This window comes from Jatropha curcas, chromosome 9, assembly GCF_041381405.1.
Source record: "Jatropha curcas cultivar XTBG-Jc1 chromosome 9, XTBG_Jcur_1.0, whole genome shotgun sequence".
Lineage (NCBI taxonomy): Eukaryota > Viridiplantae > Streptophyta > Magnoliopsida > Malpighiales > Euphorbiaceae > Jatropha > Jatropha curcas.
The window spans coordinates 11837767-11862518 of NC_143159.1; the positions used below are offsets into that span (position 1 = coordinate 11837767).

Below are 24752 nucleotides of genomic sequence, written 5' to 3' on the forward strand. Positions count from 1 at the left end.
TTTTGGTCTTTTCTCCAAATTGGAGGGTATTTTGGTCTTCTCTTCAAATATTCTCCAATTAAATTCCTTCAAAATATTATTTATCTCCACAAAAGTCTCTAATTTATTCCATAAAAATAATTCCTCAATTTTCCTCCATAAAAAAAATAATTGCTCAAATTTCCTTACTTAATATAACACCATAATTCACTATTCACTAAGTATCTAAAAATATTCCTTACTTACTTTCTACCTATAAAAACCATGCATACATGCTCCAAAAATGTTAAATAAAATATAAAACATAAATAGTAATTTTTCGGACCAAAAATAATACCAACTTCCGGACCGGTGGTACTATTCACAGACCGGTAAACTACTATGAAAACACAGGAAAAAAAATGGGGCGTTACAGTTCTCCCCCCCTTAAAGAATTTCGTCCTCGAAATTCACCTGAATTAAACAACTGAGGATGTTGTTGTCTCATAATCTCTTCACTTTCCCAGGTAGCTTCTTCGGTCTTATGGTTTCTCCAAAGAACCTTTACCAATGGAATTCTCTTATTCCTTAGTTCCTTAATTTCCCTAGCAAGTATCCTCACTGGCTCTTCCTCATAAGTTAAATCTGGCTCTATAGTCACAGATTCCACTGATATTACATGTGATGGGTCGGACCGATACCTCCTCAACATAGATACGTGGAAAACATTATGTATCCTATCCAGGTCTGGTGGTAAAGCTAGTCTATAGGCTAATGGACCCACACGCTCAATGATCTCATATGGACCAATGAACCTAGGACTAAGCTTACCTTTTCTTCCAAATCGCAATATCTTTTTCTACGGAGATACCTTAAGGAAAACCTTATCTCGCACTGCATACTCTATATCCTTCCTCTTCAAATCCGCATAAGATTTCTGACGATCTGAAGCTGCTTTCAATCTATCTCTGATAATTCTGACCTTTTCCTCTGTATCCCGAATCAAATCTGGACCTACCATCTTGCCCTCACTCAATTCTGACCAACACAGTGGAGTCCTACATCTCCTACCATATAGTGCTTCAAAAGGGGCCATTTGAATACTCGACTGATAACTGTTATTGTAGGCAAATTCTACAAGTCGAATGTACTTCTCCCAACTGCCCTCAAACTCACTAGCACAAGCTCTTAACATATCCTCCAAAATCTGAATAACCCGCTCCGACTGACCATCTGTCTGAGGATGAAAAGCTGTGCTGAAATTCAGCTTCGTACCTAGGGCCTCATGTAGCTTCTTCCAAAATCTAGAAGTAAATCTTGGATCTCTATCTGAAATGATGGAAGAAGGAACCTCATGTAATCTCACTATCTCATCTATATACAGCTCTGCATATTGCTCCATGGTGAAGTCGGTCCTAACAGGAAGAAAGTGTGCTGACTTAGTTAATCTGTCAACTATTACCCATACAGCATCTTTCTTTTTAGGAGTTAAAGGCAATCCAGTCACAAAATCCATAGTAACCTTATCCCATTTCCACTCTGGAATAGAAGTAGGGTGTAGCAAACCAGAAGGAAACTGATGCTCTGCTTTCACTTGCTGGCACGTCAAACACCTCGACACATAATCTGTGATATCCCTCTTCATCGCCGGCCACCAATACTGTGATTTCAAATCCTGATACATCTTATTACTGCCAGGATGCATAGCATAGGGACTACTATGAGCTTCCTTTAAGATACTCTTCCTCAGCTCTGAAATTTTAGGCACACAAATCCGATCCCCAAAGTACAAGCAGTCGTCATCTTTAATCATAAATCTCTTTTTCCTTCCATCTCTGACTAGGTCTTTCCATAAGGCAATTGTCTCATCATCCTTCTGTGCATCTCGAATCTGCTGAAGTAGACTAGGTCTAATCATAAGCTCTGCCACGGGTGCACCATTACTAGCTACAGATAATCGCGTATTCATGGCACGTAAAGCAACCAAGGACTTCCTACTAAGTGCATCTGCTACCACATTAGCTTTACCCGGATGGTAATCAATGGTGAAGTCATAGTCCTTAAGTAGCTCTAACCATCTGCGCTGTCTCAGATTAAGCTCCTTTTGAGTAAGCAGATACTTGAGACTCTTATGATCCGTATACAGATGACATTTCTCACCATACAAGTAATGCCTCCAAATCTTCAAAGCGAAGACTATAGCTGCTAACTCCAAATCATGCATAGGGTAGTTCTTCTCGTGTGGTTTAAGCTGTCTAGAAGCATAAGCAACTACCTTGCCCTCCTGCATAAGCACACAACCCAATCCATTATGTGAAGCATCACTATACACATCATACGGTTTACCCGAAACTGGCTGTGTCAACACTGGAGCCTCAGTAAGCATCGCCTTAAGCTTCTCAAAACTATTCTGACATTTATCATTCCACTCGAATCTGACATCTTTTTGAAGAAGCCTAGTCAAAGGAGCCGCAATGAGAGAAAATCCCTTGACAAATCTTCTATAATAACTAGCCAATCCTAAGAAACTCCGAATCTCTGTCACATTCTTAGGTGGCTTCCATTCAAGCATTGCCTCTATCTTCTTCGGATCAACTCTAATACCCTCAACAGAAATAATGTGACCCAAGAAAGCAATCTCAGACAACCAGAATTCACACTTACTCAGCTTAGCATACAACTGTCTCTCTCTCAATATCTGAAGTACAATTCTCAAATGGTGATCATGATCCTCTCTAGTCCGAGAATATACTAAGATGTCATCAATGAACACAACCACAAACTGATCTAAATAAGGATGAAAGATCCAGTTCATCAAATCCATGAACACTGCAGGAGCGTTTGTCAAACCAAACAGCATTACCAAGAACTCATAGTGACCGTAGCGTGTCCTGAAAGCAGTCTTAGGTACATCTGATGCCTTCACCCTTAGCTGATGATAACCTGATCTTAGATCTATCTTCGAGAATACACTAGCTCCTCTCAACTGATCAAACAAATCGTCTATCTGAGGCAATGGATACCGATTCTTCACAGTAACTTTGTTAAGTTGTCTGTAATCAATACACAATCTAAGTGATCCATCCTTCTTCTTTACAAACAATACTGGAGCACCCCACGGAGATACACTAGGACGAATAAACCCCTTATCAAGCAATTCCTGAATCTGTATCTTCAACTCTTTCAACTCAGCAGGCGCCATCCGATATGGAGCAATGGATATCGGTGCAGTACCAGGTATAACCTCAATACCAAATTCAACCTCTCTCTCAGGAGGTAAACCAGGCAACTCCTCTGGAAACACATCCGGAAAATCACATACTGTGGGTATATCATGGACACTAGGAGATTCTGACCTGGAGCAAGTACACATGCTAAGTAGGCCTCACAACCATGTTGGATCAATCTTCTAGCAGTAGAAGCAGAAATAACATTAGAGAGGTAATCCGACCTCTCACCCACAACTACAATCTCCTTACCAGATGAAGTCTGGAGTGTAATCCTCTTAAGTCTACAATCAACCATAACTCCATGTCTAGATAACCAATCCATACACAAGATCACATCAAACTCCCGGAAAGGCAACTCTATTAGATCTCCCAGAAACACATGGCCATAGATTACCAATGGACAATCTCTATACACCCGATTAACTATGACACTATGACCTAAGGGATTAGTAACCTCAATACTATGCTCTAACATATCAGCATGCATATTACCCAATCTACCCACATGTATGCCTAAATATGAATGAGTAGAGCCAGGATCAATCAAAGCATATACAGAAATATCAAAGAGAGAGAATGTACCAATGATAACGTCTAGGGCATCCTGCTCCTCCCTAGTCCGGATAGCATACGCTCTGGCAGGTGCTCTGGACTCAAGTTTTTCCACTGTCTCTGAAACTGGCCTCTGACTCCCAGTACCTCCTGTATCACCACGGCCTCTGCCCCTGCCTCTCCAAACATAAGGAGCTGACCTCCCTACCTGAGGAGCTGCACTAGCCAAAGTCATAGGGCAGTCTCGAAGCAAATGCTCTGTAGACCCACATCGAAAGCATGCCCCAGAAAATCTCCTACAAACCCCGGGATGCTTCTTTCCACACTGAGGACATGGCGGAATATCAATCCATGTAGCACCTCCACCACTAGCAACAGATGTGGTCTGTGGAGCTACTCTGCCATGAGTACCCTATCCATGTCTCTAAATAGGTCTAGACCAGGTCTGTGATGGACCCCTGTGCCTCTTACTACTAGACTGAGCCCCAGAAGTCTGTCCAGATACCATACGCTGAACCCTCTTTTGTTGACCCTGCTGACTCCGTTGCCTCCTAACCTGCTGCTCATTCCTCACTTCCTCAAGCTCTAAAGCTGCCTTCACTAGGGAAGACAATGATGTATGAGGATGAGCAACCAAATGCATGCGATATTCATCATGCAAGCCTTTCCTGAAGCGCTTACATCTATCAGACTCAGTAGGAATCATCTCCGTAGCATACCTGCTCAATCGGATGAACTCTCTCTCATATTCAACCACAGACATTCTGCCCTGTTTTAATGCTAAAAACTCTGCTTTACGTTGGTCAATGTAAAGCTCCCCAATATATTTCTGTCTGAACTCAGAAAGAAAGAAGTCCCAAGTCTCTGCTCAGCACTAACTGTCCGTGATACAGTATCCCACCACTGGTAAGCTTCCTCGCTCAATAAGGAAGTGGCACAAACCAAACTGTCTACAGGTGAGCACTGCATCTGCTCCAATATCCTCTCCACAGACTGGAGCCAATACTCTGCTGCAGAAGCCACATCATCCTTTCTACCCATAAACTCAACAGCTCCATATTTCCTCAGTTTCTCAATAAGGGGACGAACTGGAACAGGGGCTGGAGCAACTGGAGCCTGGGGAACAGCTCCTGCTGGCTGCCTCAAAGCAGCAACTAACTGCTGAACAAATGTATCCTGATTAGGCCCAGCAGGACCTGCAGCAGCTTGCCCCACCCTCGAGGCGTGCTCTACATCAGAACCCACAGCACCACTAGCGGCATCACCAATAGGAATACCACCAATAGGAGGGACATAACTATCCACCTCCTCATCTGACAGATGTTGAGACATCACTCAACTCCTACAAAGACCAAAAGGTTCGCATCAGAGAGAAGTTCCAAACCAAATCAATATGGCATGTATTTAACTTAAATTACTCATACTCTCACTTCAAAATAGATAAATGCCTATATATGCATATAGTCCGAGAACCGCCTAAACCTATGCTCTGATACTACTAAATGTAACACCCGCCGCCCGATCCCGAAAGACCCGACGGTGGATGCCACATTCGGTGCCGGAGGCACCGTCCTAACCTACATATAAATCAAACAATCATATTATGAATTAGAAGTGACTTAGTATTCACAAGTTTAGCAAGTAATAGTATTCTGTTTTGAAAATGATTTGGGAGAATCCTACGGAAAAACTGCAAGAGTTTCCCCTAAAAATAGAAGTTGCCAAACATATGAATACAAAGCACTCCCAAATTCAAACTCCAATAACAACACAATAGCACTTCTATAATTTCATAACTCCATAGTTCCTCAATAACATTATAATATTCATCACTTCAATACATTCATTTAAATATATCAACTTCTAATGTTCTAACCATTAAATAAGTCCAAGTTTATCTCCCAATATATATACACCAAAATAATTTACAATAACATGCTTAAGTTATAAATGAAATAATACAGTCTCCAAAAATGTAATACTTATACATGCCATAATTTTTAGTTACATAAAATACTAATCAACTACCAAAAGATCTCTTCAACTCTGATGCTACTCTTCATGTCTTTAAGCAGCAAGCACAATCTCCAACCTGCGCGTGATAAAATCAACGCGCTGAGTATAAAACTCAGTGGTGCTCATAAAACACAACAAACCAATGTTGTGATGACAACATACTTAAAAACAATCATTTATATATATAAAATCATTAAATTTAAACATGCAGTACATATGCACACCAACACATCATGCTTTAGAAATTCATTTGATATCATAAATAAGTTGTGATAAATTAAGAGTTATTAACATAATGTGATCTCATTTATTTCACTTCCTTAAAAATATTGTATAAGGGCTCACATACACTTAGGAGAAAAAGAAGCAGATAAGTTTTCATAGCTTATTCATAATGGCCTTAGGTCGCCAACCTTTTCATAACATATAGAGCGCGTCCGCCCTAACATAAGACACCCACGTGCCTAGCATATGATCATAGCTTCTTATCATAATGGCATCAAATGCCGAGCATGCTCATCATACATAATAAAATCAAATCATGCATCAAATTCACACCAAGTATATTAGAGCCCAAAAACATTTCTCATAAAATTCATTTTCTTTAGTCTTCTCATAATAAAAACTTAATTTAAACTTAAGTAATTCATAAAAATTCTCATACTTAAACAAAATGACTTAACATAGAAAATTTCCAGCATAAAAATAACATGGACCTTTGCTGTGTTTTTAAAACATAACCAGAGCTATGGGTCTCTAAATTAAATGAAATTAGAGTCGTTAGAAAGCGAAGACAAAATCCTACAAATGTTATGAAGGGATCACAGCCCAGATCAATATGGAAGATAACAAAACAAAGCTAGGAACACAGACTGACAGACCAGACCTGATTCAGCAGAACCAAGTCCATTTTTTCTTGAATTCCTACTAAATCCCACACTCAAATTAAACTAATCTAGAACGGGAGAATTCTCAAGACATAGGGAAACAACTTTTATGAAGAACTCAGAACCTAATCTTGTCATTATAGTGGTCAAAATGGGCACTAAAGTCAGTGATGCATGTGGCCCGACACAAACAGAGTCAGTTTGGGTGTTTCAGCCATAAGTTGAGTTATATATCTCCAAATTGGACACAAGAGGATGGGTTGGAAAGCTAAGAGATAGACCTACAACCTTTATGAAGGACTCAGACACAAATGGAAACTAGAAAGGACCGAAGAATGGTCCTAAATCTCACTCAAAATCTCATTTTTCCCAAATTCAGTTTACTTGAGCCATGAAAGGAACATGAACCACAAAGATACAAGGTAGAAATGTCTACCACAACATAAATACTCATCAAACATCATCTAAGAGCATGTAATGGCAACCGAAATTCAACAAACCAATTATTTCATACAAAATCTCAAAATATACACATAATAGCATAAAGGCACAAAATCAAAATTTGAGTAAGGTAAGTGTGTTTTTGAACACTAACCTTCAAAACAAGCTTTAACAAGCTTTAATCAAAGCTTCTCAAGCTTTGGTCTTGCCTTTATCCTTATTAGAAGGCTCTCCACCCTCTACATGGAAGAAACTCAAAATCAAACAAAGAAAACATAGAAAAGAAGTAATTGGAGCATGATTAAGCATGTATATGCTAAAAGACAACTCTAAATCCAAAAATAATTCACTTATCATAAAATCACTTACTTGACCCAAGTAGGAAAATCACCAAATTCCTTGAAATTAGTCACCAAAGATTACTTCTCTAGCTTCACTCTCTAAGATTTATGCCTTAAATCAAGTTGGATGGGTGTTTACTAAGTAGGAATTGAAGAAAATGAAGAAGAAGAAGGAGAAGAAGAAGAAGGAGAAGAAGAAAACGTGTATGGAGAAGAAGAAGGCAAAAGTTGGTGCTCAATAATTGATAGTTGCTTTATTAAAGCAACTAAGGGGGTATTTTGGTCTTTTCTCCAAATTGGAGGGTATTTTGGTCTTCTCTCCAAATATTCTCCAATTAAATTCCTTCAAAATATTATTTATCTCCACAAAAGTCTCTAATTTATTCCATAAAAATAATTCCTCAATTTTCCTCCATAAAAAAAATAATTGCTCAAATTTCCTTACTTAATATAACACCATAATTCACTATTCACTAAGTATCTAAAAATATTCCTTACTTACTTTCTACCCATAAAAACCATGCATACATGCTTCAAAAATGTTAAATAAAATATAAAACATAAATAGTAATTTTTCGGACCAAAAATAATACCAACTTCCGGACCAGTGGTACTATTCACAGACCGGTAAACTACTATGAAAACACAGGAAAAAAAATGGGGCGTTACATGAAAAGTCTCAATCAGTGGATATCCTTGAGATATTCATCAATGAGGTAGAGAGGCAGTTAAATAGAAAAGTTAAAGTGGTGAGATCTGATAAAGGTGGTGAATATTATGGTAAATTTAATGAAAATGGACAATGTCCAGGTCCATTTGCAAAGTTCCTTGAAAGTCGTAGCATTTGTGCGCAATACACAATGTCGGGTACACCTCAACAGAATGGTGTAGCTGAAAGGTGGAATCATACTCTTATGGAGATGGTTAGGAGTATGCTAAATAATTGTACTGTACTTTTATCATTTTGGATGCATGCATGCATTAAAGACTGCTGCATATTTACTTAATAGGGTTCCTAGTAAGGCAGTTCCTAATACCCCTTATGAATTGTGGACAGGAAGGAAACCTAGTCTGAGGCATCTTCATGTTTGGGGTTGCCCAGCGGAAGTAAGGATATATAATCCACATGAAAAGAAGCTTGATGCTAGAACGGTTAGTGGATTTTTCATAAGATATCCTGAAAAGTCAAAAGGGTACAGATTTTATTGTCCTAACCATAGTATGAGAATTGTTGAGTCTGGTAATTCTCGGTTTATTGAAAATGGCCAAATTAGTGGGAGTAGTGAACCACGTAAAGTGAATGTGCAAGAGATTCAGATTGAAAATCCAATTGAGGTGGATTTTCCTAATGTCTCTTCTTCGGTTGTTGTTCCACTTGTTGTATCACAATTTAACAACATGGTTGAACAACAAAATAACATTCTGAACCCACAAAATGACCATATAAATGATGAACCGGTAAATAATGAACAATTCACAAATGATGAAGTGGTTTCACAAGAAATAGCATTACGGAGGTCACAAAGGCAAACAAGGCTAGCTATTTCTAGTGATTATGTGCTTTACTCACTTGAGCATGAATGTGAATTAAGCATTGATAAGGATCCAATATCTTTCCAGAAAGCCATGGAATGAGATAATGCTGAAAAGTGGTTTAATGCCATAAAGGAAGAAATGCAATCAATGAGTGATAATCAAGTCTGGGATTTAGTCGAGTTGCCTGAGGGGTCAAAAAAAAGTTGGTTGTAAATGAGTTTTCAAGACCAAACGGGACTCTAAGAGCAACATTGAAAGATATGAGGCCAGACTTGTTGCTAAAGTTTACACTCAGAAGGATGGCATTGATTTATAAAGAGGCTTTTTCTCCAGTTTCCAAAAAGGACTCTTTAAGAATTATTTTGGCTTTGGTGGCTCATTATGATCTAGAGCTTCACCAAATGGATGTAAAGACAGCCTTTCTTAACGGTGACTTAGAGGAGGAAGTATATATGGACCAACCAGAGGGGTTTGTGGTCACAAGAAAGGAAATTTTGGTGTGTAAGTTAAAGAAGTTAATATATGGACTGAAGCAAGCTTCCCGTCAATGGTATCTTAAGTTCAATAATACCATCCCTTCATATGGTTTTATAGAAAACACTGTTGATCAGTGTATTTATATGAAGGTCAGTGGGAGCAAGCTCATCATGTTAGTCCTATACGTTGATGACATTCTTCTTACTGCGCATGATGTTGGGTTATTGCATGATGTAAAGGGTTTTCTCTCTAAGAACTTTGAAATGAAAGATATGGGAGAGGCATCCTTTGTGATAGGGATAGAAATATTCCTTGATAGATCACAAGGACTATTAGGATTGTCTCAAAGAGCTTACATTGATAAGGTATTAGAGAGATTCAGAATGGAAAATGCTCTACAGGAATAGTTCCAATTCAGAAAAGAGACAGGTTCAGCGAAATGCAATGTCCTAAGAATGATTTGGAACGTAAAGAGATTTCCATATGTGTCAATGGTTGGGAGCTTAAAGTATGTTCAGACATGTGCTCGACCGGATATTAGTTTCGCCATAGGAACGTTAGGGCAATATCAAAGTAATCCTGAGATTGACCATTAGAAAGCTGCAAAGAAAGTACTTAGGTATTTACAAGGCACTAAGGATCATATACTCACTTATAGAAAGTCCAGCCATTTAGAAGTGGTGGGATACTCGGATTCAGACTATGCCGGTTGTGTAGATTCGAGAAAATCTACATTTGGCTACTTGTTTCTCCTAGCTGGAGGAGCAGTATCATGGAAAAGTGGAAAGCAGTCTGTCATTGCTACTTCCACAATAGAGGCTGAATTTGTGGCATGCTTTGAGGCCACTGTTCATGCATTGTGGTTGCCGAACTTTGTCTCAGGTCTAGGCATTATCCACAGTATAGCTAGACCGTTGAGAATTTACTGTGATAATTCCGCAGCTGTCTTCTTCTCTAAAAATGATAGGTACTCTAAGGGTGCAAAGCACATGGATTTAAAGTACCTATCTATGAAAGAAGAAGTGCAAAAACACAAAGTGTCAATTGAGCATATCGGTACTTATGAACCCCTCCCCCAAATATCAAGCATTTAAATGCATGTGACTAAGGACAGAAATGCACGTGAATGTGTGAGTCGCCACCTTGTTTAATTATTTTTGGGTAAACTAAGAAAAAACCCTAAGTGACTCCAATTTTTAATTAACCTAATTGCTAGATTAACTATCCCAATGTTTAAGGCATGGTCTACGAACCCGAGGTGGATCCCGAGACTATGTCATGCTGATGAACTAACCTATGAATGAATGTTTTGGAAGGAAGATGATGTAATTGGACCCATGAAAATGTTTATGTGATTTCGACTTGCCGCTCAGGGTTAAATCTCAAACGTGCCTACGTACTTCCGTTTGAATGGAAGATCAAAGTCAACGTAGTTCGATAGGCCTTTTTAAAAGGGCTTTGAATGGGTATGCTTAATGCATGAGTGTGTGTATGCTTTGTGCATTTTTTTGTTTAGGCATTTTGCCAAAGAATTGATTGATTCGATTTAGGCATTTGTTGCCAAAAATGTTGATTTAAGGCTTTTAGCCAAAAAGATTGATTTAGGCAATTATTGCCAAAAATTGATGTGATTTAGGCGATTGTCGCCAAAATTGATTATTTGAAGGCTTTTAGCCAAAATGAGTTGATTTAGGCAATTTATTGCCAAAAATTAATTGGGCGATTGTTGCCAAAATTGATTGATTTTAAGGCTTTTAGCCAAAAGATTGATTAATTGAAGGCTTTTTAGCCAAAATCTCAATTTAAGCGATTTGTCGCTTAAAAAAGATTAATCTACTTATAGGCAATTTGTTTGCCAAAAGAGATCAATTGATTTGCAATGTAGGCAATTTATTGCCAAAGAAAAACGCGTTTATTAAGGCTATTTAGCCATAATTATTGATTAATTGGACTTAAGCCGGACTGTTCGAAATAAAGGCGATTATACCATAGTCATTAATTGACTAGATACCTTTAGCCGATATTGTCGGATTTAGGCTTTAATACCACGATTATTAATTAACCGGGCATTTAGCCTAAAATTATTTAATTGAGGCAGTTTATTTGCCTAATGATGACGTGAATGCATTTATGCAGTTGTAGAATTAGGAGTAGAAGAGAAGCATGCATGAAGTGCTAAAATTAAATGGGCAGAGTTTCGTTTATGTACCTGATTTAATCGACGGCCGCTTATTAGCTTCAGCTTGAAAAACTCCGGATTAAGCTCCTCGTTTGGGGAATATTAATTAATTTAATTCAATTTAAGTGACCAAATTATCACAACAACACAATAATAAAAGCCTATGCTAAATGCAGAAAAGCAGTAAAGAATCGCAAGGAGCGTAGGGGAGAAGGAGCGTCCGTCAACACAGACTGAGTGCCTCAAAACGGAGTGCCCGGGTCTGATTTTATAGGCAAAAATCGGACTGGAGGGCGGCTGCTGCCGCCTAGGTCGGCGGCCGGAGCCGCTGTGACCGACGGCCTGAGCCGCCGGGGCCGGCGACCTCTGCGGCCGGAGCCGCCGTGGCTGTCGGGTTTGCTAATTTTTCATTCCGGAGGCTTTTTCGGGACCAGTTCTGCGATCCTCATAATTTTCCGGACGTTTCAAGTACCATATTGGCATACTTTCGGTGAACTTTCCGAATGGCCTCGGGTCCGGCCGGACTGTTTGCAGTCCGGAAAAACTGGCTCTTTGAGCCTTAAAATTTGGGTATTCACAGTACTGATCTGATGATAGCAGATCCACTAACTAAAGGCTTACCGCCCAAAATCTTCACTGGCCATGTTGATAGGATGGGCATTATAGATAAGTCCTTGTTAGCATGATGTTTAAACTTGTATATATATATACATATGGTTGTTTTGCTCATATTATTGTGACATTTGGGAATTCAATTAAAGATGTGTTTTTGCTTATTGTGTTATCCACATTATAGATGTATACAATAATGGTTTGAGTGAGATAACAATAACTTCTGATTGTGACAATGTATTGTTTGTTGAATAGTTTCTCCATTAAAGTTTTATGAATTGAAGTGGTTTGTGATATATGGAAGGAATCATGTCGATTAATGACTTGTGACCGCCATATTCCGATCATCTTAATTCTAATTAAGGTAAACATGATATATTCAAGAAATGCACATAGGTCAAGTGGGAGATTGTTTTATTATTTAATAATCTATATGTGGCCCATGTGATTAAAGGGCTGGTTCTAATTAAGGTGGCCCTATTGGAATTAATGGATAAGGACCAGTTAGGGTTTTAATACCCTTCCTCTGCCTTATAAAAGATAAAAGGAATCAACAGCTTAGGGTTAACACAGAAAAGAAAACAAAATAGAGAGTGTGACGGCTGCCTCAAACACATACGGTGATAGCTTGTTTCAGAGAGTGTGAAAAGAAACTCCCGTAGCTGTTGATAATTCTCTGACCATTGAGAGAAAACTTACGGACAAAAGGCCAGAGGAAGAAAAATAGATCTGCTGTTACGATGAGAATTGAATTGCTGCAACGAGGTAATCCATAACATAGATCTGCTGTTATGGATCAAGGTATGCTTCCGATTATTGTATATTCCTGTCAAACAAATTCTATGAATAGTAGTTCTAGGCTATATTAAAGATTATTCAACAGATATGATTAGACTATTGTTCAAAAGGGTTTCAATAATGGTTCTCGGGACATCCTACTTCTCAATCTTGAACATAATCATAACTTAATGACTCATCTTTATTGTTTAACTAGTTATTATCTTATTAGGAGAGATCATTGATTTTTTTTTATGGGCCAAATCATGGCTCATTCAACTCTCATATACAATATTGTAATGCTACTAACTAGGAAACAAATCAATTAACAATAGAATCGAAAAATAAAAGTTGACAAATTACTGTTTGTTTCTTTTTTTTTACAATATTTAACACTGCCACCATTATTACTTTCTGCTTCTCTAAATACTAAGGTATTATGTTTTGGATATGAAATTGGCACTTTTTACGATACAATCTAAATAATAGAGTGACCCTTTGAAAACTTTGTCTATTAAATATTTGGCTGTATTTGGGCAGGTTTAAGTATCGAAGAAAATAACAAACAACTATTGGAGAAAATTCTGATTGAATTTTTGTATGTTCATATATGAGATTGCCAATAAACATGGCAATTTGATTTGTTTTTGTCCATTTGATGAGAATGGCATGCATAAAATGGCTAATATATTTTATTGGAGAGTCTAAAATTTGCACCAACATATGAAGCCTTTCTTACTATTGCTTAGGTTGATTGGGTGATGGTGGTTGTCGGATTAGTTTATGATTTTGCCCTAAAGTTGTTTGATTTGTGGTTTTTGTTTACAACTCTGTGACATCTAATAATGATGGAACTTTCAAAACAATTACATATGGCGCAAAATCCGACTCAGAACAAGACACTTCTTTGTTGTGTGGAAAATTGGTTCCATCTTTAGAATGACTTGAGCTAATAAGTGAGGTATGCTGCTTCCTCAAAGATTATTTGAAGCTTATGGACTAGTGTGCATTCTAATTGCTGATATTGATTTTTATTCGGATTATAGTATATATCTGTAGAAAAATAATCCAAACCAAGGGAATGAGTGTAGCAGTTGATTAAACTACTTCCATGTTTTAATCTGACTTTTGTCCTTTAGATGCTTTGTGTTCAGAGCAATGATTTTTAAACACTGACTCATTTGATTATTTATTTTCTTCCATTATATATAATATAAATCAAGCAGACAAATCATGATTAATGTTAATAGTCACATAATACTAGTAGCTAGCTACCAAACTAAAATCAAACTTAAATTTTTATCAATACTTTCTGACCTATCAGTTCGTTTTTGGATCAAGCCTCGAGAACAATCCAGCTCTTAGGGCTCCATGCGACGGTGAAAAACCTAGAAACTCCTAATACTTTGTCCGGATACTGATCGAACAATGGAAACACCATTGAGCATGGCATTGCCTTGCAATCTTCTATGACTCATCCTCGCCATGATCCCAGCAACATCCACAAATCACGTCAATTAATGGAATTCTTGATGTGGAAAGTGTGTTCCACGTTCACTGCACCATTTTTTAACCATCAGAACTTGAGGATTGAGAGAAATTGATAATTCGTCTTCACTTAGAGTAAATTTGGGGTATATTTATTGGAGTCAAGATAAATTATATTAGGATAAGAATTATAAGAATCCTATATGACATGATGGTTAGAGTATATTTGGGAGTCTAATATCCTTTAAATATATTTATATATTGTTCTTTTATGTATTTTGTTATTGTATATTATCACTTGTATTAGAATTTTAAAATATATAAAATTGTAATCATATGTTTTTTAACTTTTTTTTTTAAATTGGTATTTCTATTAGTCAACATATAAATTATCCAATTATAAAAAATTACTTAAAAAATTTTTATTATATAAGAATGAAAAATTTAAGAATATTTCAATGGGTTTGGAAATCAAGTAATTATATATTTTCCATTCAAATCAATTATTATTATTTCTATGCTGAAAACTTGTAATTTCGAAATTAGAGAGTGTGTACTTAAAAACTATAGTATTTAAATTTGAATAATGAATACATGTTTTAGGTGAGTTTTCTATATAATTTTTTATGTCATTGATTTTATTTAATACTATATTTATTAATTTCAAATTAACCGATATAATAAACTATATCAATTTTATTAGACAAATAATAAAAATTAATAAGATCATAATCTTAATAAAATATATATTTTAAATAACTTCAAGCAAATTAAATTTCAGTTAATTAGTAAATTCGGTTAACTTCGACCTGATTCATAACCAAAATTAATTCCGTGAAAATGATTTGATTAACTGATTAATTCAGTTAAATTCGATTAAGTAAAAAAATTTCGATTAATTCAATTGTTAAACGGTATCTCGAGGCAGTTGTCCTGAAACACCCGATGTGCTTTGATCCCTAGTTAGGCGTTATTACATGGATAGTTTATTTTTGTAGATTTTAATTTTGGTAAAATTATTCCGAACGCCGTCGTAATACGTTATCGTTATCATACCAGACTGATATTGGCCGTCTTCTTCACCTGGCAAAACCGAAGACCGGACTCTGCACTTGCCTTGAAAACAGTAAACAACATCGGCACAAATCAATCGGTCATGTCGCAAGAAGAACTTCTGATCAATTTAAATTCCCAAATTGCTTCTCTCCGAACCAGAATCAAAGTACTTGCTGCTCTTTATCCTTTAATTTATATTACATCTTTTGCTTTCATTGTTTGCTATTCACTGATTGCTATGCCCTTAAGCCAGGAGTTGGAGGCTGACAATGCTAAATTATCCACTCAACTCTCAAATTGTAGCTGCAACGAGGTTTTTTTCTTTCATAATTTCATATATAACATCATTTTCTTTTATCGCTTGTTAATTTTAGTAGTTATTGTTCAATCGTATGATATGTAATCCAGGCAAAGGAGAAGCTCGATAGCTCTACAGTACAATTTAGCAAAAGTTCAGTGGAGAAGAGTGGAGAAATAAATTATGGAGAGGTTAAAAGCACCAGAAAGAAAACGAGAGAGAAAACTCCAGGTCGTTCTTGAGTCTTTAATCTATTTATTAGTGTTGAAAGTATTTAATTTTGTTTAGATTTTATTTTTGTGAATGATTCAGATTAAAATTATATGAGTTTGTTTTGTAGATGAGGAAGTGATAATTCTCGTTGTGTGATGATTGTTGGATTGCACCTAGTAGTATGCATGTTAAAAATATTGAGTTTAATATTCAAATCTAGAATGGAACTACATATTGGTAGTAAGCTGAAGTAAATTTACATGATTACTATAGTGTAGTATGCAGCATAGTTTTTATAGGTAGCAAAGATATAATTATCACATTCAATTGCTATGAAATGATATATAATAAACCAGATAACCAAAAAAAAAAAAAAAAAGGAAGAAGAAGCTAGTATCAACTTAGGTGGAAAGAATGAAGTCCAAAGGAAGGGATGGCAATATATTTGATGTTATCCAATCTTCTAAAGCATAGTTTACTATTAGAAAATCTTGGATGAAGTAAATCATCTATGTGTATCTATAATGTAAAGAGGGTTCTTTTTGGTATATTGAAGTGATGCAAGAGCATTCAAGGCTAGTTAAGAAGTTTTCTTTTAGTTTCCTTCTTTATTTAGGATTCTTAATTAAATAAAAGAATGTAAATTAATAAGGAAATAATTTTCAAGTTTCCTTCTTTATTTAGGATTTAGTTAAATAGGAGTCTAGGAGTATTTATTAGTTAATTGGGAATACTTCTCAGTATAGAATTAGGATTTGTCCTATCTAATATAGATAGGATAGCAATAATTAGTTTTGGGTATTGTTTTTATTTTAATTCTAAGGGTTTCTTTGAAACCAATATGTTATTTTGTTGCAACCCAAATCATCCTATTCTAGCCTAATTGTTGAGAATTTATTGCCTATATTCTTCCCCTACCTCAAGTGGCATCAGAGCGCAAAATGGTCCAAAATTGCTGCAGGATTTCTACACCATGTTTTGTAAAGGGAGAGATCGAAGTAGAGGTAATCAGTTCCAACGAACTGAGATGGTTGAGATATGGCGAATGATTGAGAATTTGACCTGGTTTGTACAAGCCTTGCAGTGTCAGGAACCCGTGGAAGCCAGAATGGAGATTCCGGAAGGCAACCACAAACAACTCAAGGTTCAAGAGGATCTTGAGATTGATGGAGTCAAGGATATAAACTCTTTTCATGAAATTGGACCGGCAAATCAAGCGGCACGAAGTGGATTGGAAGAGTTGTCACTAGACGCCCTTAATTTGAATGGTGAAGGGATGAAGATTGAAGTAGCTAATCTTAATGGAGAGTTACATGCAACAGGTTATTTAGATTGGAGAATAACAATATTGATAGATGTTGATGACCTTAAGGAGAAAGAACTTTCATGTTTTGATGATCAAAACAGTGAAGGCAGCAACAAGGACCTGATGGAACCAATCTATGATGAGTGTAATGATGAAGAAGAGCAAGAAATTAATTTAGTTTCTACCCAAGGAGAAATATTGCCATTCAGCAAGTGCTTATTATCCACAAAATAGAAGAACAAAAAGATTGGAATATTGAAGGTGGGAAAACAAAGGAAAATTGTTTTTCTTCACAAAAGTATTTGCTTGTGGATGTTGATAGCATAAAACTGCCAAAAGCAAATTGTTTGAAGCAAGTACACCATGGAGTTGAAATACATCTTCAAGCAAGAAGGCTAGTGCAAACACGGAAGAGTCTTTTTGTTGAACCAACTTTGCTTTTGCTTGGAAAAGGGATGGATTATTTGAATGGCTGGCTTGTGATGTTGGTTGCTCTTGCAAAAGCCTTAAGCAAGTGGTATTCTAAGGAGAAGGTTACACAAATTGATCCTATTCTCATGGCTGAAATCTCTAAACTTTTCCCGTAGAAGCTGAGTTCTTTTCAAACCCGAGGAGAATGATGCAGGAGCATTCAAGACTAGTAAAGAAGTTTCTTCTTTATTTAGGATTCTTAACTAAATTAAAGAATGTAAATTAATCAGGAAATAATTTTTAGTTTTCCTTCTTTATTTAGGATTAGCTAAATAGGAATACTATTCAGTCTAGGAGTATTAGCTAATTAGGAATGCTTTTTAGTATAGAATTAGGATTTGTCCTAACTAATATAAATAGGACACAACAATTAGTTTTAGGTATTGTTTTTTATCTATGAATTTAGAATTTTAATTCTAAGGGTTTCTTTGAAACCAATATGCTATTTTGTTCCAACCAAAATCATCCTATTCTAGCCTAATTATTGAGAATTAATTGCTCTATATTCTCCCCTGCGTCAAGAAGTCAATAATGGATTGAAATTCCCAAGTCCATGTGAAGTATAAATTAATGTCCTAAGGAAGCATGATAAACATTTTTCTAAGGCAGATCCTTAAGGTTATATTGATGATTTCATCATGAATTTAAAATGCTAATAAGCAAATGAGTTTGCTAATTGAAGTCATTCATTGAACAGAAAATTCTTGCCAGTTGTCAAAAACTTTAGAATTTCTAATGCGTTTTGCCTTGCATCATTGATTTTTTCTTTTAGTTCTGATGCTATTGCTGTCTCTTTGAATTTGTGTTACTTTTAAATCTTAATTCTTTTCTATAATTGAAGTATCACTCTCTTATGGTGAAAAAAGAATTGAATTTTGTTATGACATTGTGGAAGAATGTTGCATATGTAAAAAGTATTACAATAAAAGAGAACTAATTGATTATTGCAAATATTGGTATCTAGACTCGTTTATAATCTTGACAGTGGTCACTTCTGCCACTTTGTTCATTTTACCTTGAATAGCCTTACTGTCTCTGTATTGTGTGTCCATCTTTTATCTGACATGGAATTTACAAATTTCTTCACTCTAAATTTTGTTGCCAGTGTAAACTCATGTGAAGGAGGTGATCTATGTAACTTAACCCAACTAAATTGGGATTAAGGTTGAATCAATTATTCTAACTTATACATGTAGAAAAAGTCAAATATAAGAAATAAAATAGCAGTAGAAATAGAAATATAATATAGGAAGTGTTTGTGTTACTGTATGTGCTGTATTGAATTTTATTTTTTGTACTCTCCTGTATTCATGTTTGCTCCCAAATTCCAATTTGATGAGCAAGTTTTCTGGATTGTGAGTATAGGTACAGGTTATCACACAAGGACCATAAATCACCATATGAGAAGATACGTTGCTCTAAAAGTCATGTATTTTGGTCAAAGGTACTTCATCTAGCTTCATTCCTAGATTGATCGATTTATTATATGCTTTTAAACTGTACTCTCTTCTCACCTGGTTAAGGATAAATTGAAACTTTAATGTGGACCTGAATTTCATTTTGTTAAATATGCAGCTGTCTGTGGTCTTACTTTTTCTTACCATTTATATGATATATAAATGTGGGAAAAATTCATATGTGAACAAGATATTCCACATGCTTAGATTTAATCCCTGAAAGCTGTAGATGTGTAGGGTTTGTTTGATAAGTATTTCTTTGTTATTTCTTAAATCTGCTTTAATGTTTACATGAAATTCTTACCTTTTTGATACAGTTGTGTTTACAAATTAGAAGAATCCATGCACTTTTTACAATGACAGTAGAAAAATGAAGAATTTGTAATGATATTTGCTGTATTACAGGTTTTATGGTTTTTCTTCAGAGGGACAAATGGATCCAACTGTTGAGGTGTGAATTTTGGTACTTTTTTACTTTTTCTTCCTTTTATTATGTTATTTCACAAATGCTTGGCTGACTAGCAGATACTCCTTTGACAACAAAATCAGCGAAATGATGGTTTTGTAAAGTAATTTTCACTGAGTAAATATAACATGTGTTTTTCTTTTCTACAATTTGACATCTCTTACAGTCTGAGATTTTCAAAGCTCTTGAAAGGACAAGGCTTTTAATTGGTGAAAAGAAGGAGATACAATACTCACGATGTGGCAGAACAGATAAAGGAGTTTCTGCTGTTGGGCAAGTAAGCATGATTATGGAGTAGGTTTGCCCCATTGAAAAACTTGTTTGCACTTAGAAAAGGGAAAAAGACAAAAAATCTTTCTGTGGCTTCACAATTTTTTATTTTTTAGTCTATGATTTTTTTTTTTTTTTTTTTTTGACAAAAAATTTCTTTGTATTTTACTCTGTTAACATAGTTAAACGGTGAGCATAGCCCCAGAAGGATTAAAAAGAAAAAAAACTTGAAAATTGACAGCATGGAAAATGTCTAATGTAGGTGATTGCTTTGTTTTTACGATCCAAACTCAAAAATGTGGGTGCAGTCGACAAATTTTCAGGGGAATCAGAAGAACATAATGGTCAGCCACATTATCCTGTTCTGGGAATTTTTAAATGGATTTTGAGCATTAGCTATTTGTAATATTTGTTAAACATGGAATTTACATGTTCAAATAGTTCAATGAAAATTCACTCATAGACTCATATCCTGTAATAACAAATCCTCTTTTCGAGGCGGCAAATTTGATTTCGTGGTTTAGAAATCCTGTCATGTGTTCATGTGTTACCTGATTTTTTAAATTTCTAAATATGTTGTAGAAGGAATGAAATATGAGAGTGTAGATCAATGATATCAGTTTTTAATTTGATACAGGGTGCACGTTTGGCCTGTAGTATGCGGCGAAAGGAGAACTGGATTTCTTGTGACATAATCATGTGATTAGCTTAAGTTGTGCCCACTAAAGTGTTCATTTGAGTGTGTTGAACTTAACCAAACTGGATCCACAATTAACCAAACTTGATCCACAATTAGTCTTGATTACTTTAATGAACAAACTTGAACATCTCTATACTCAGCTTGAAAAGTCAGGGGGGACAACTTGAAAAGGATTTTAGCATAATTAATTTGGTAGCAATGTTATTGAAAACTACACTTTGCATTCATGTTTCATATATGGAAAAAATTATTGTTTCTTAGATTGTTCTCATGAACAAACTTGAGCCTGCTTGAAAAATGTGAAGTCATCCATAAAAATTGTTTAAGCTCAATTTTAAGCTTAAGCTTGTTTTGAGCTCAATTTAACTGTAAATAAACTTTGGCTTAACTCAACTTGAATACTTGATTACTGTACTGGAGTTAGTTTTGTTGGGATTATGATTTGTGCTGACGAGGCATTTTCTCAGGTGAAAAATGAATTGAATTGATCCAAGTTTTTGGACTTAACTCATAAATGTTATGCTTATTATTATTTATCCTTTTTCTTTTCAAGAAGAAGAAATTGATTATGTGAGAGTACTGAACCGAGTCCTTCCAAACGATATCCGAATTTTAGGCTGGTGTCCAGTTCCAAATGATTTTAATGCAAGGTTCTCCAAACTGGCTCTATAAATTGTTAGCTTCAAGTTTCTAACTCCTTTGTGTGTGTTATCATAATCATCTGTTTTGATTATACCACAGGTTTAGTTGTCTGAGCAGGGAGTATAAATATTTCTTTTGGGGTGACAATTTGAATCTCTTGGTATGCTGCTCTGTTTTTCCATGAAGTTTATAGCATTTGACAAATCTGTTTCTACATTTCTCACTTTTTAGCAACATCTTTCATTGTTATGTGTTTTACCAGGCTATGGAGAGTGCAAGTAAGAAATTTATAGGCGAGCATGACTTTAGAAACTTCTGTAAGATGGATGCAGCGAATGTGCACAATTACAGGCGGCATATAACCTCATTTGAAATTTTACCTTGCAATATGAGGTATCAGAATTTGTTCATTCTCAATATCATTTATCTCCTTGTTGCCATTGGTGGGGCAGGGGCCTTGAAGTTAGCTGGTCTAGGCATACGTTATGATAATGAGGCTTCATGTTCATGTATAAAAACAAATTGGCCTTCTGTTTCAAAATGTTTATCGTGTCCAGTGGAGATTGGCAGTTGTCGTATTAAGTAGGCGTAATGCATTCTTGGTTGTAACAATCGTCAATGTTTTGGTTTGTTATCAAGTGATAAATTGATTGATTGGCTTGTGAGATCTTTGGATTCAAAAATCAGAAGAAAAGGTGGAATAACTAAGCAAAAAATAAAAATAAAGACAAGAGCAAATGGGGAGCATACAACATTTACAAACTGTAAACTATGTGATTATTTCTCAGATTTCATATTAAATACTTGGTGCTGTCTATTATTATCAACAATAGATAGGTTTGTTGGATGGATGAAGAGAATATTGAGATGAACTAATTGATGGACTCATTTGATTCAGTTCAAATTTCCACGTATCACAAGAAAACCATCTGATTCTGAGATTGCTTGATGGAATCTTATGCAACCCAGGTTTATTTCATCTACAGGTTTGAAGGCAATCAACTTTGTGAAATAAAAATCAGAGGTAGTGCTTTCCTGTGGCATCAAGTCCGGTGTATGGTTGCTGTTCTATTCATGGTTGGCCAAGGTCTTGAATCCCCTGATGTACGTACTAGTTATCCTTGTGACTAAATTATTTAATCTTTTTATAGTTTCACTCCTTTAGACACAAATTCTGCACACAGATGTATAGCATGTAGCCTCTAGTTTACATTTTCTTTGGTTAAGATGTCCATGAATAACTAAAATATGAGCTTGAGACACCTTGAGTACATGTAGAAAAGCAAAGAACAAAATTACTAAAAAATAATCCCATGAAATGCATCATTTTACTTGTTTTCTGAACCATCCATATAGTTTACAATTCTCCCGCCATGCACAGAAGTTTTTACGAACATGATAGCTCTTTTATGGCAATTTTCAGGTGAGGACCATTTGGATGCAACTTACCCTGCTTGTTTGTAGACAGTAGGAAGCATGATGATCCTCTAGGTGAGCTAGAAATATGCTTGTTGCTTTTGTTGATAAACTTAAGGGATTCTTGAAGTTTGAGTTCTTTCACATTAGGAAATGTAGGAAAAAGAACTATTAAGATTTGTTTAAGAGGTCCACGAGGTGCATCATTTAGATAGTTTAAAGAATGACTGCATTGTACATTATTCCTCTGCTTGAACAAATTGATTGTGTGATATAAAAGGAACTGATTTTAAGCATCCAAATGCACAGGTAATAGATTTGTTGTTGGATGCTGATAGGACACCAAGGAAACCCCAATATCCCATGGCTCCAGAAATTCCACTGGTTCTACATTCCTGTGAATTTGAAGACCTCAGGTTTACATGTTCAACAGGTAGTAGTAACATGAAAAGTAAATTAATGCAAACATTGTTTTAATATTTGCCAAATATGCTTAACTTTGGTACTCTATTGGTTTTGTCTTAGGCTGTTCTGTGATTAGGATTAACATGTAATCTTCTATTCCCACTCAGGAGAAAATATGGACCATAATTTCCTAGTGTCTGAAGGTATTTCTGCAAAACAGGAATACTGATACAATATGGATGATTGTTCTGTTTAATGACTGACTGTTGACATTAGGCATATCAGGGGCTATTTTTGGTGCAACGATTAAAGGCTTGGGCTTTGGATCAATAATGTTGAAGTCTTAAGAGCAGCCATTTCATGCAATAATGTTGAGTCATATGACTGTCTTTAAAGTCTCTGCTGTAGGACTTCATCTCAATGGGAAAATTACTGGGAAGGAATTGAGATGAAGTAAATCATGTCTCTTGAATTTACAGCTTAGTACTAGAATTTTGTGATCTGTGGTTAGATGTTGAGACAAGTCACGCACTTGAGCTCATAATCCTTTTTTTCCAACGTGCTAGCTAAATTTGTTGTCAAATTCAGTTGCCAATTCCAAAATAGTTCTTTTAATTTTTGGCTTCATTTTTAATAGATGCTGGCCAAGCTTTGCGTACTCACTTGGAGAATGAATGTCAACTTTACCAACTCCAAGCTGCCATCTTTCATGAAGCTTTACTTAGCTGTTTGCCTTTCTCAAATGGTGCGGAAGATAATTCTTTCAGTATCTCTTTTGGAGCTATAGCATCCGAGTTATTTGATACTTAGACTATACTTCCGACTTTGCAGATAGGAGCTCATTCAATAATGGAACAGTCAAAAAGAAAGCCTCTCATATTCCTCTCATGTTGAGGCCAACTGAGCGTAAGTCTTAACCCTAACCCAATTGCATCTGTCACAGGCACTGAATGGGAGTAATCTTTCAAAACAGACAGTCACACATGAATTAATTTCTCTTTACTGTTTCGATATTTTAGCTGGTTGCCAACAAGTTTAGTTACTATTTTTGAGAGAGAAAGATATGATTCCAATATATATTGGCAATTGACTTGCATATCAAGAAAATTCTTCCACTGTCTGATATTAGGGTTTCTGCATAACTCACTAATGCTTGAACTTCTGCTAGCATCTTATGGGGAACGTCGTGCTAAACTGGAAATGCGAAGATGAAAGGCTCATGGACTTGTCAACTAGAGAATTCAAGTGTTCGATTCATGGAGATTCAGTTGCATGCGTTTTGTCAATCAGGTTTATTTCTACTGTAGTAGTGATTTGTACTCCTTACCTAGCCATGTAGCTAAGAATGTTGTTTTATAGATGTAAAATCAACTCTTTTATCCGTTTTAGCTGACAGTGTCTCTGTAATTGTGCTTTATGTTATGCACTAATTTATGACGTTGGAGAAGGAGATGAAATATGTTGCTATTGTAAACATTAAATGTTTATTGCTGATTCTAAGACAAACAAAAATGATGAAGATTTATAGTGGATTATAAAATAGAGCCATTTTGCTTAA

General features: G+C 35.8%; 2 protein-coding genes across 11 annotated transcripts; one reads left to right on the top strand and one right to left on the bottom strand.

The window, feature by feature from the left end:
- Positions 1–428: 428 nt before the first annotated feature.
- Positions 429–14493, bottom strand: LOC149493640 (uncharacterized). Its single transcript, XM_089726297.1, has 6 exons — positions 14412–14493; positions 4900–5053; positions 4246–4573; positions 3771–4152; positions 1002–1980; positions 429–432 (listed from the first exon to the last, which is right to left on the bottom strand). The coding sequence occupies exons 1-6, from the start codon at positions 14491–14493 to the stop codon at positions 429–431; spliced, it is 1929 nt and encodes a 642-aa protein (XP_089582423.1).
- A 933-nt stretch (positions 14494–15426) lies between these two features.
- LOC105643882 (uncharacterized) lies at positions 15427–24752 on the top strand. 10 transcript variants are annotated; one of them, XM_089726065.1, is made up of 15 exons: positions 15428–15716; positions 15804–15863; positions 15959–16079; positions 19210–19282; positions 19701–19746; positions 19928–20038; positions 20294–20375; positions 21285–21381; positions 21473–21533; positions 21636–21766; positions 22360–22477; positions 23099–23225; positions 23832–23939; positions 24026–24100; positions 24363–24752. In XM_089726065.1, exons 1-15 carry the CDS (start codon positions 15651–15653, stop codon positions 24404–24406), a joined length of 1320 nt encoding a protein of 439 aa, XP_089582191.1. In that variant the 5' UTR covers positions 15428–15650; the 3' UTR covers positions 24407–24752. The 10 variants fall into 10 exon arrangements, with proteins under 10 accessions (XP_089582197.1, XP_089582191.1, XP_089582195.1 ...); XM_089726061.1 differs by having other exon boundaries at positions 15429–15716; positions 19204–19282; XM_089726063.1 differs by having other exon boundaries at positions 15429–15716; positions 19204–19282; positions 21288–21381.

What these genes read in the sequence shown, in the direction of transcription:
- LOC149493640 (XM_089726297.1), bottom strand. Translation starts at nt 14,493, where the DNA reads ATGGCGAGGATGAGTCATAGAAGATTGCAAGGCAATGCCATGCTCAAT. An exon ending in TCGATCAGTATCCGGACAAA is followed by an intron (nt 5,054 to 14,411) that starts GTATTAGGAGTT and finishes AACATCTGTCAG; the next exon opens with ATGAGGAGGTGGATAGTTAT. An exon ending in TGCCCTAGACGTTATCATTG is followed by an intron (nt 1,981 to 3,770) that starts GTACATTCTCTC and finishes ATCCGGGTAAAG; the next exon opens with CTAATGTGGTAGCAGATGCA.
- LOC105643882 (XM_089726061.1), top strand. Translation starts at nt 15,651, where the DNA reads ATGTCGCAAGAAGAACTTCTGATCAATTTAAATTCCCAAATTGCTTCT. An exon ending in AACGAGAGAGAAAACTCCAG is followed by an intron (nt 16,080 to 19,203) that starts GTCGTTCTTGAG and finishes TTGTGAGTATAG; the next exon opens with GTACAGGTTATCACACAAGG. An exon ending in AAGGTCTTGAATCCCCTGAT is followed by an intron (nt 22,478 to 23,098) that starts GTACGTACTAGT and finishes CCAAATGCACAG; the next exon opens with GTAATAGATTTGTTGTTGGA.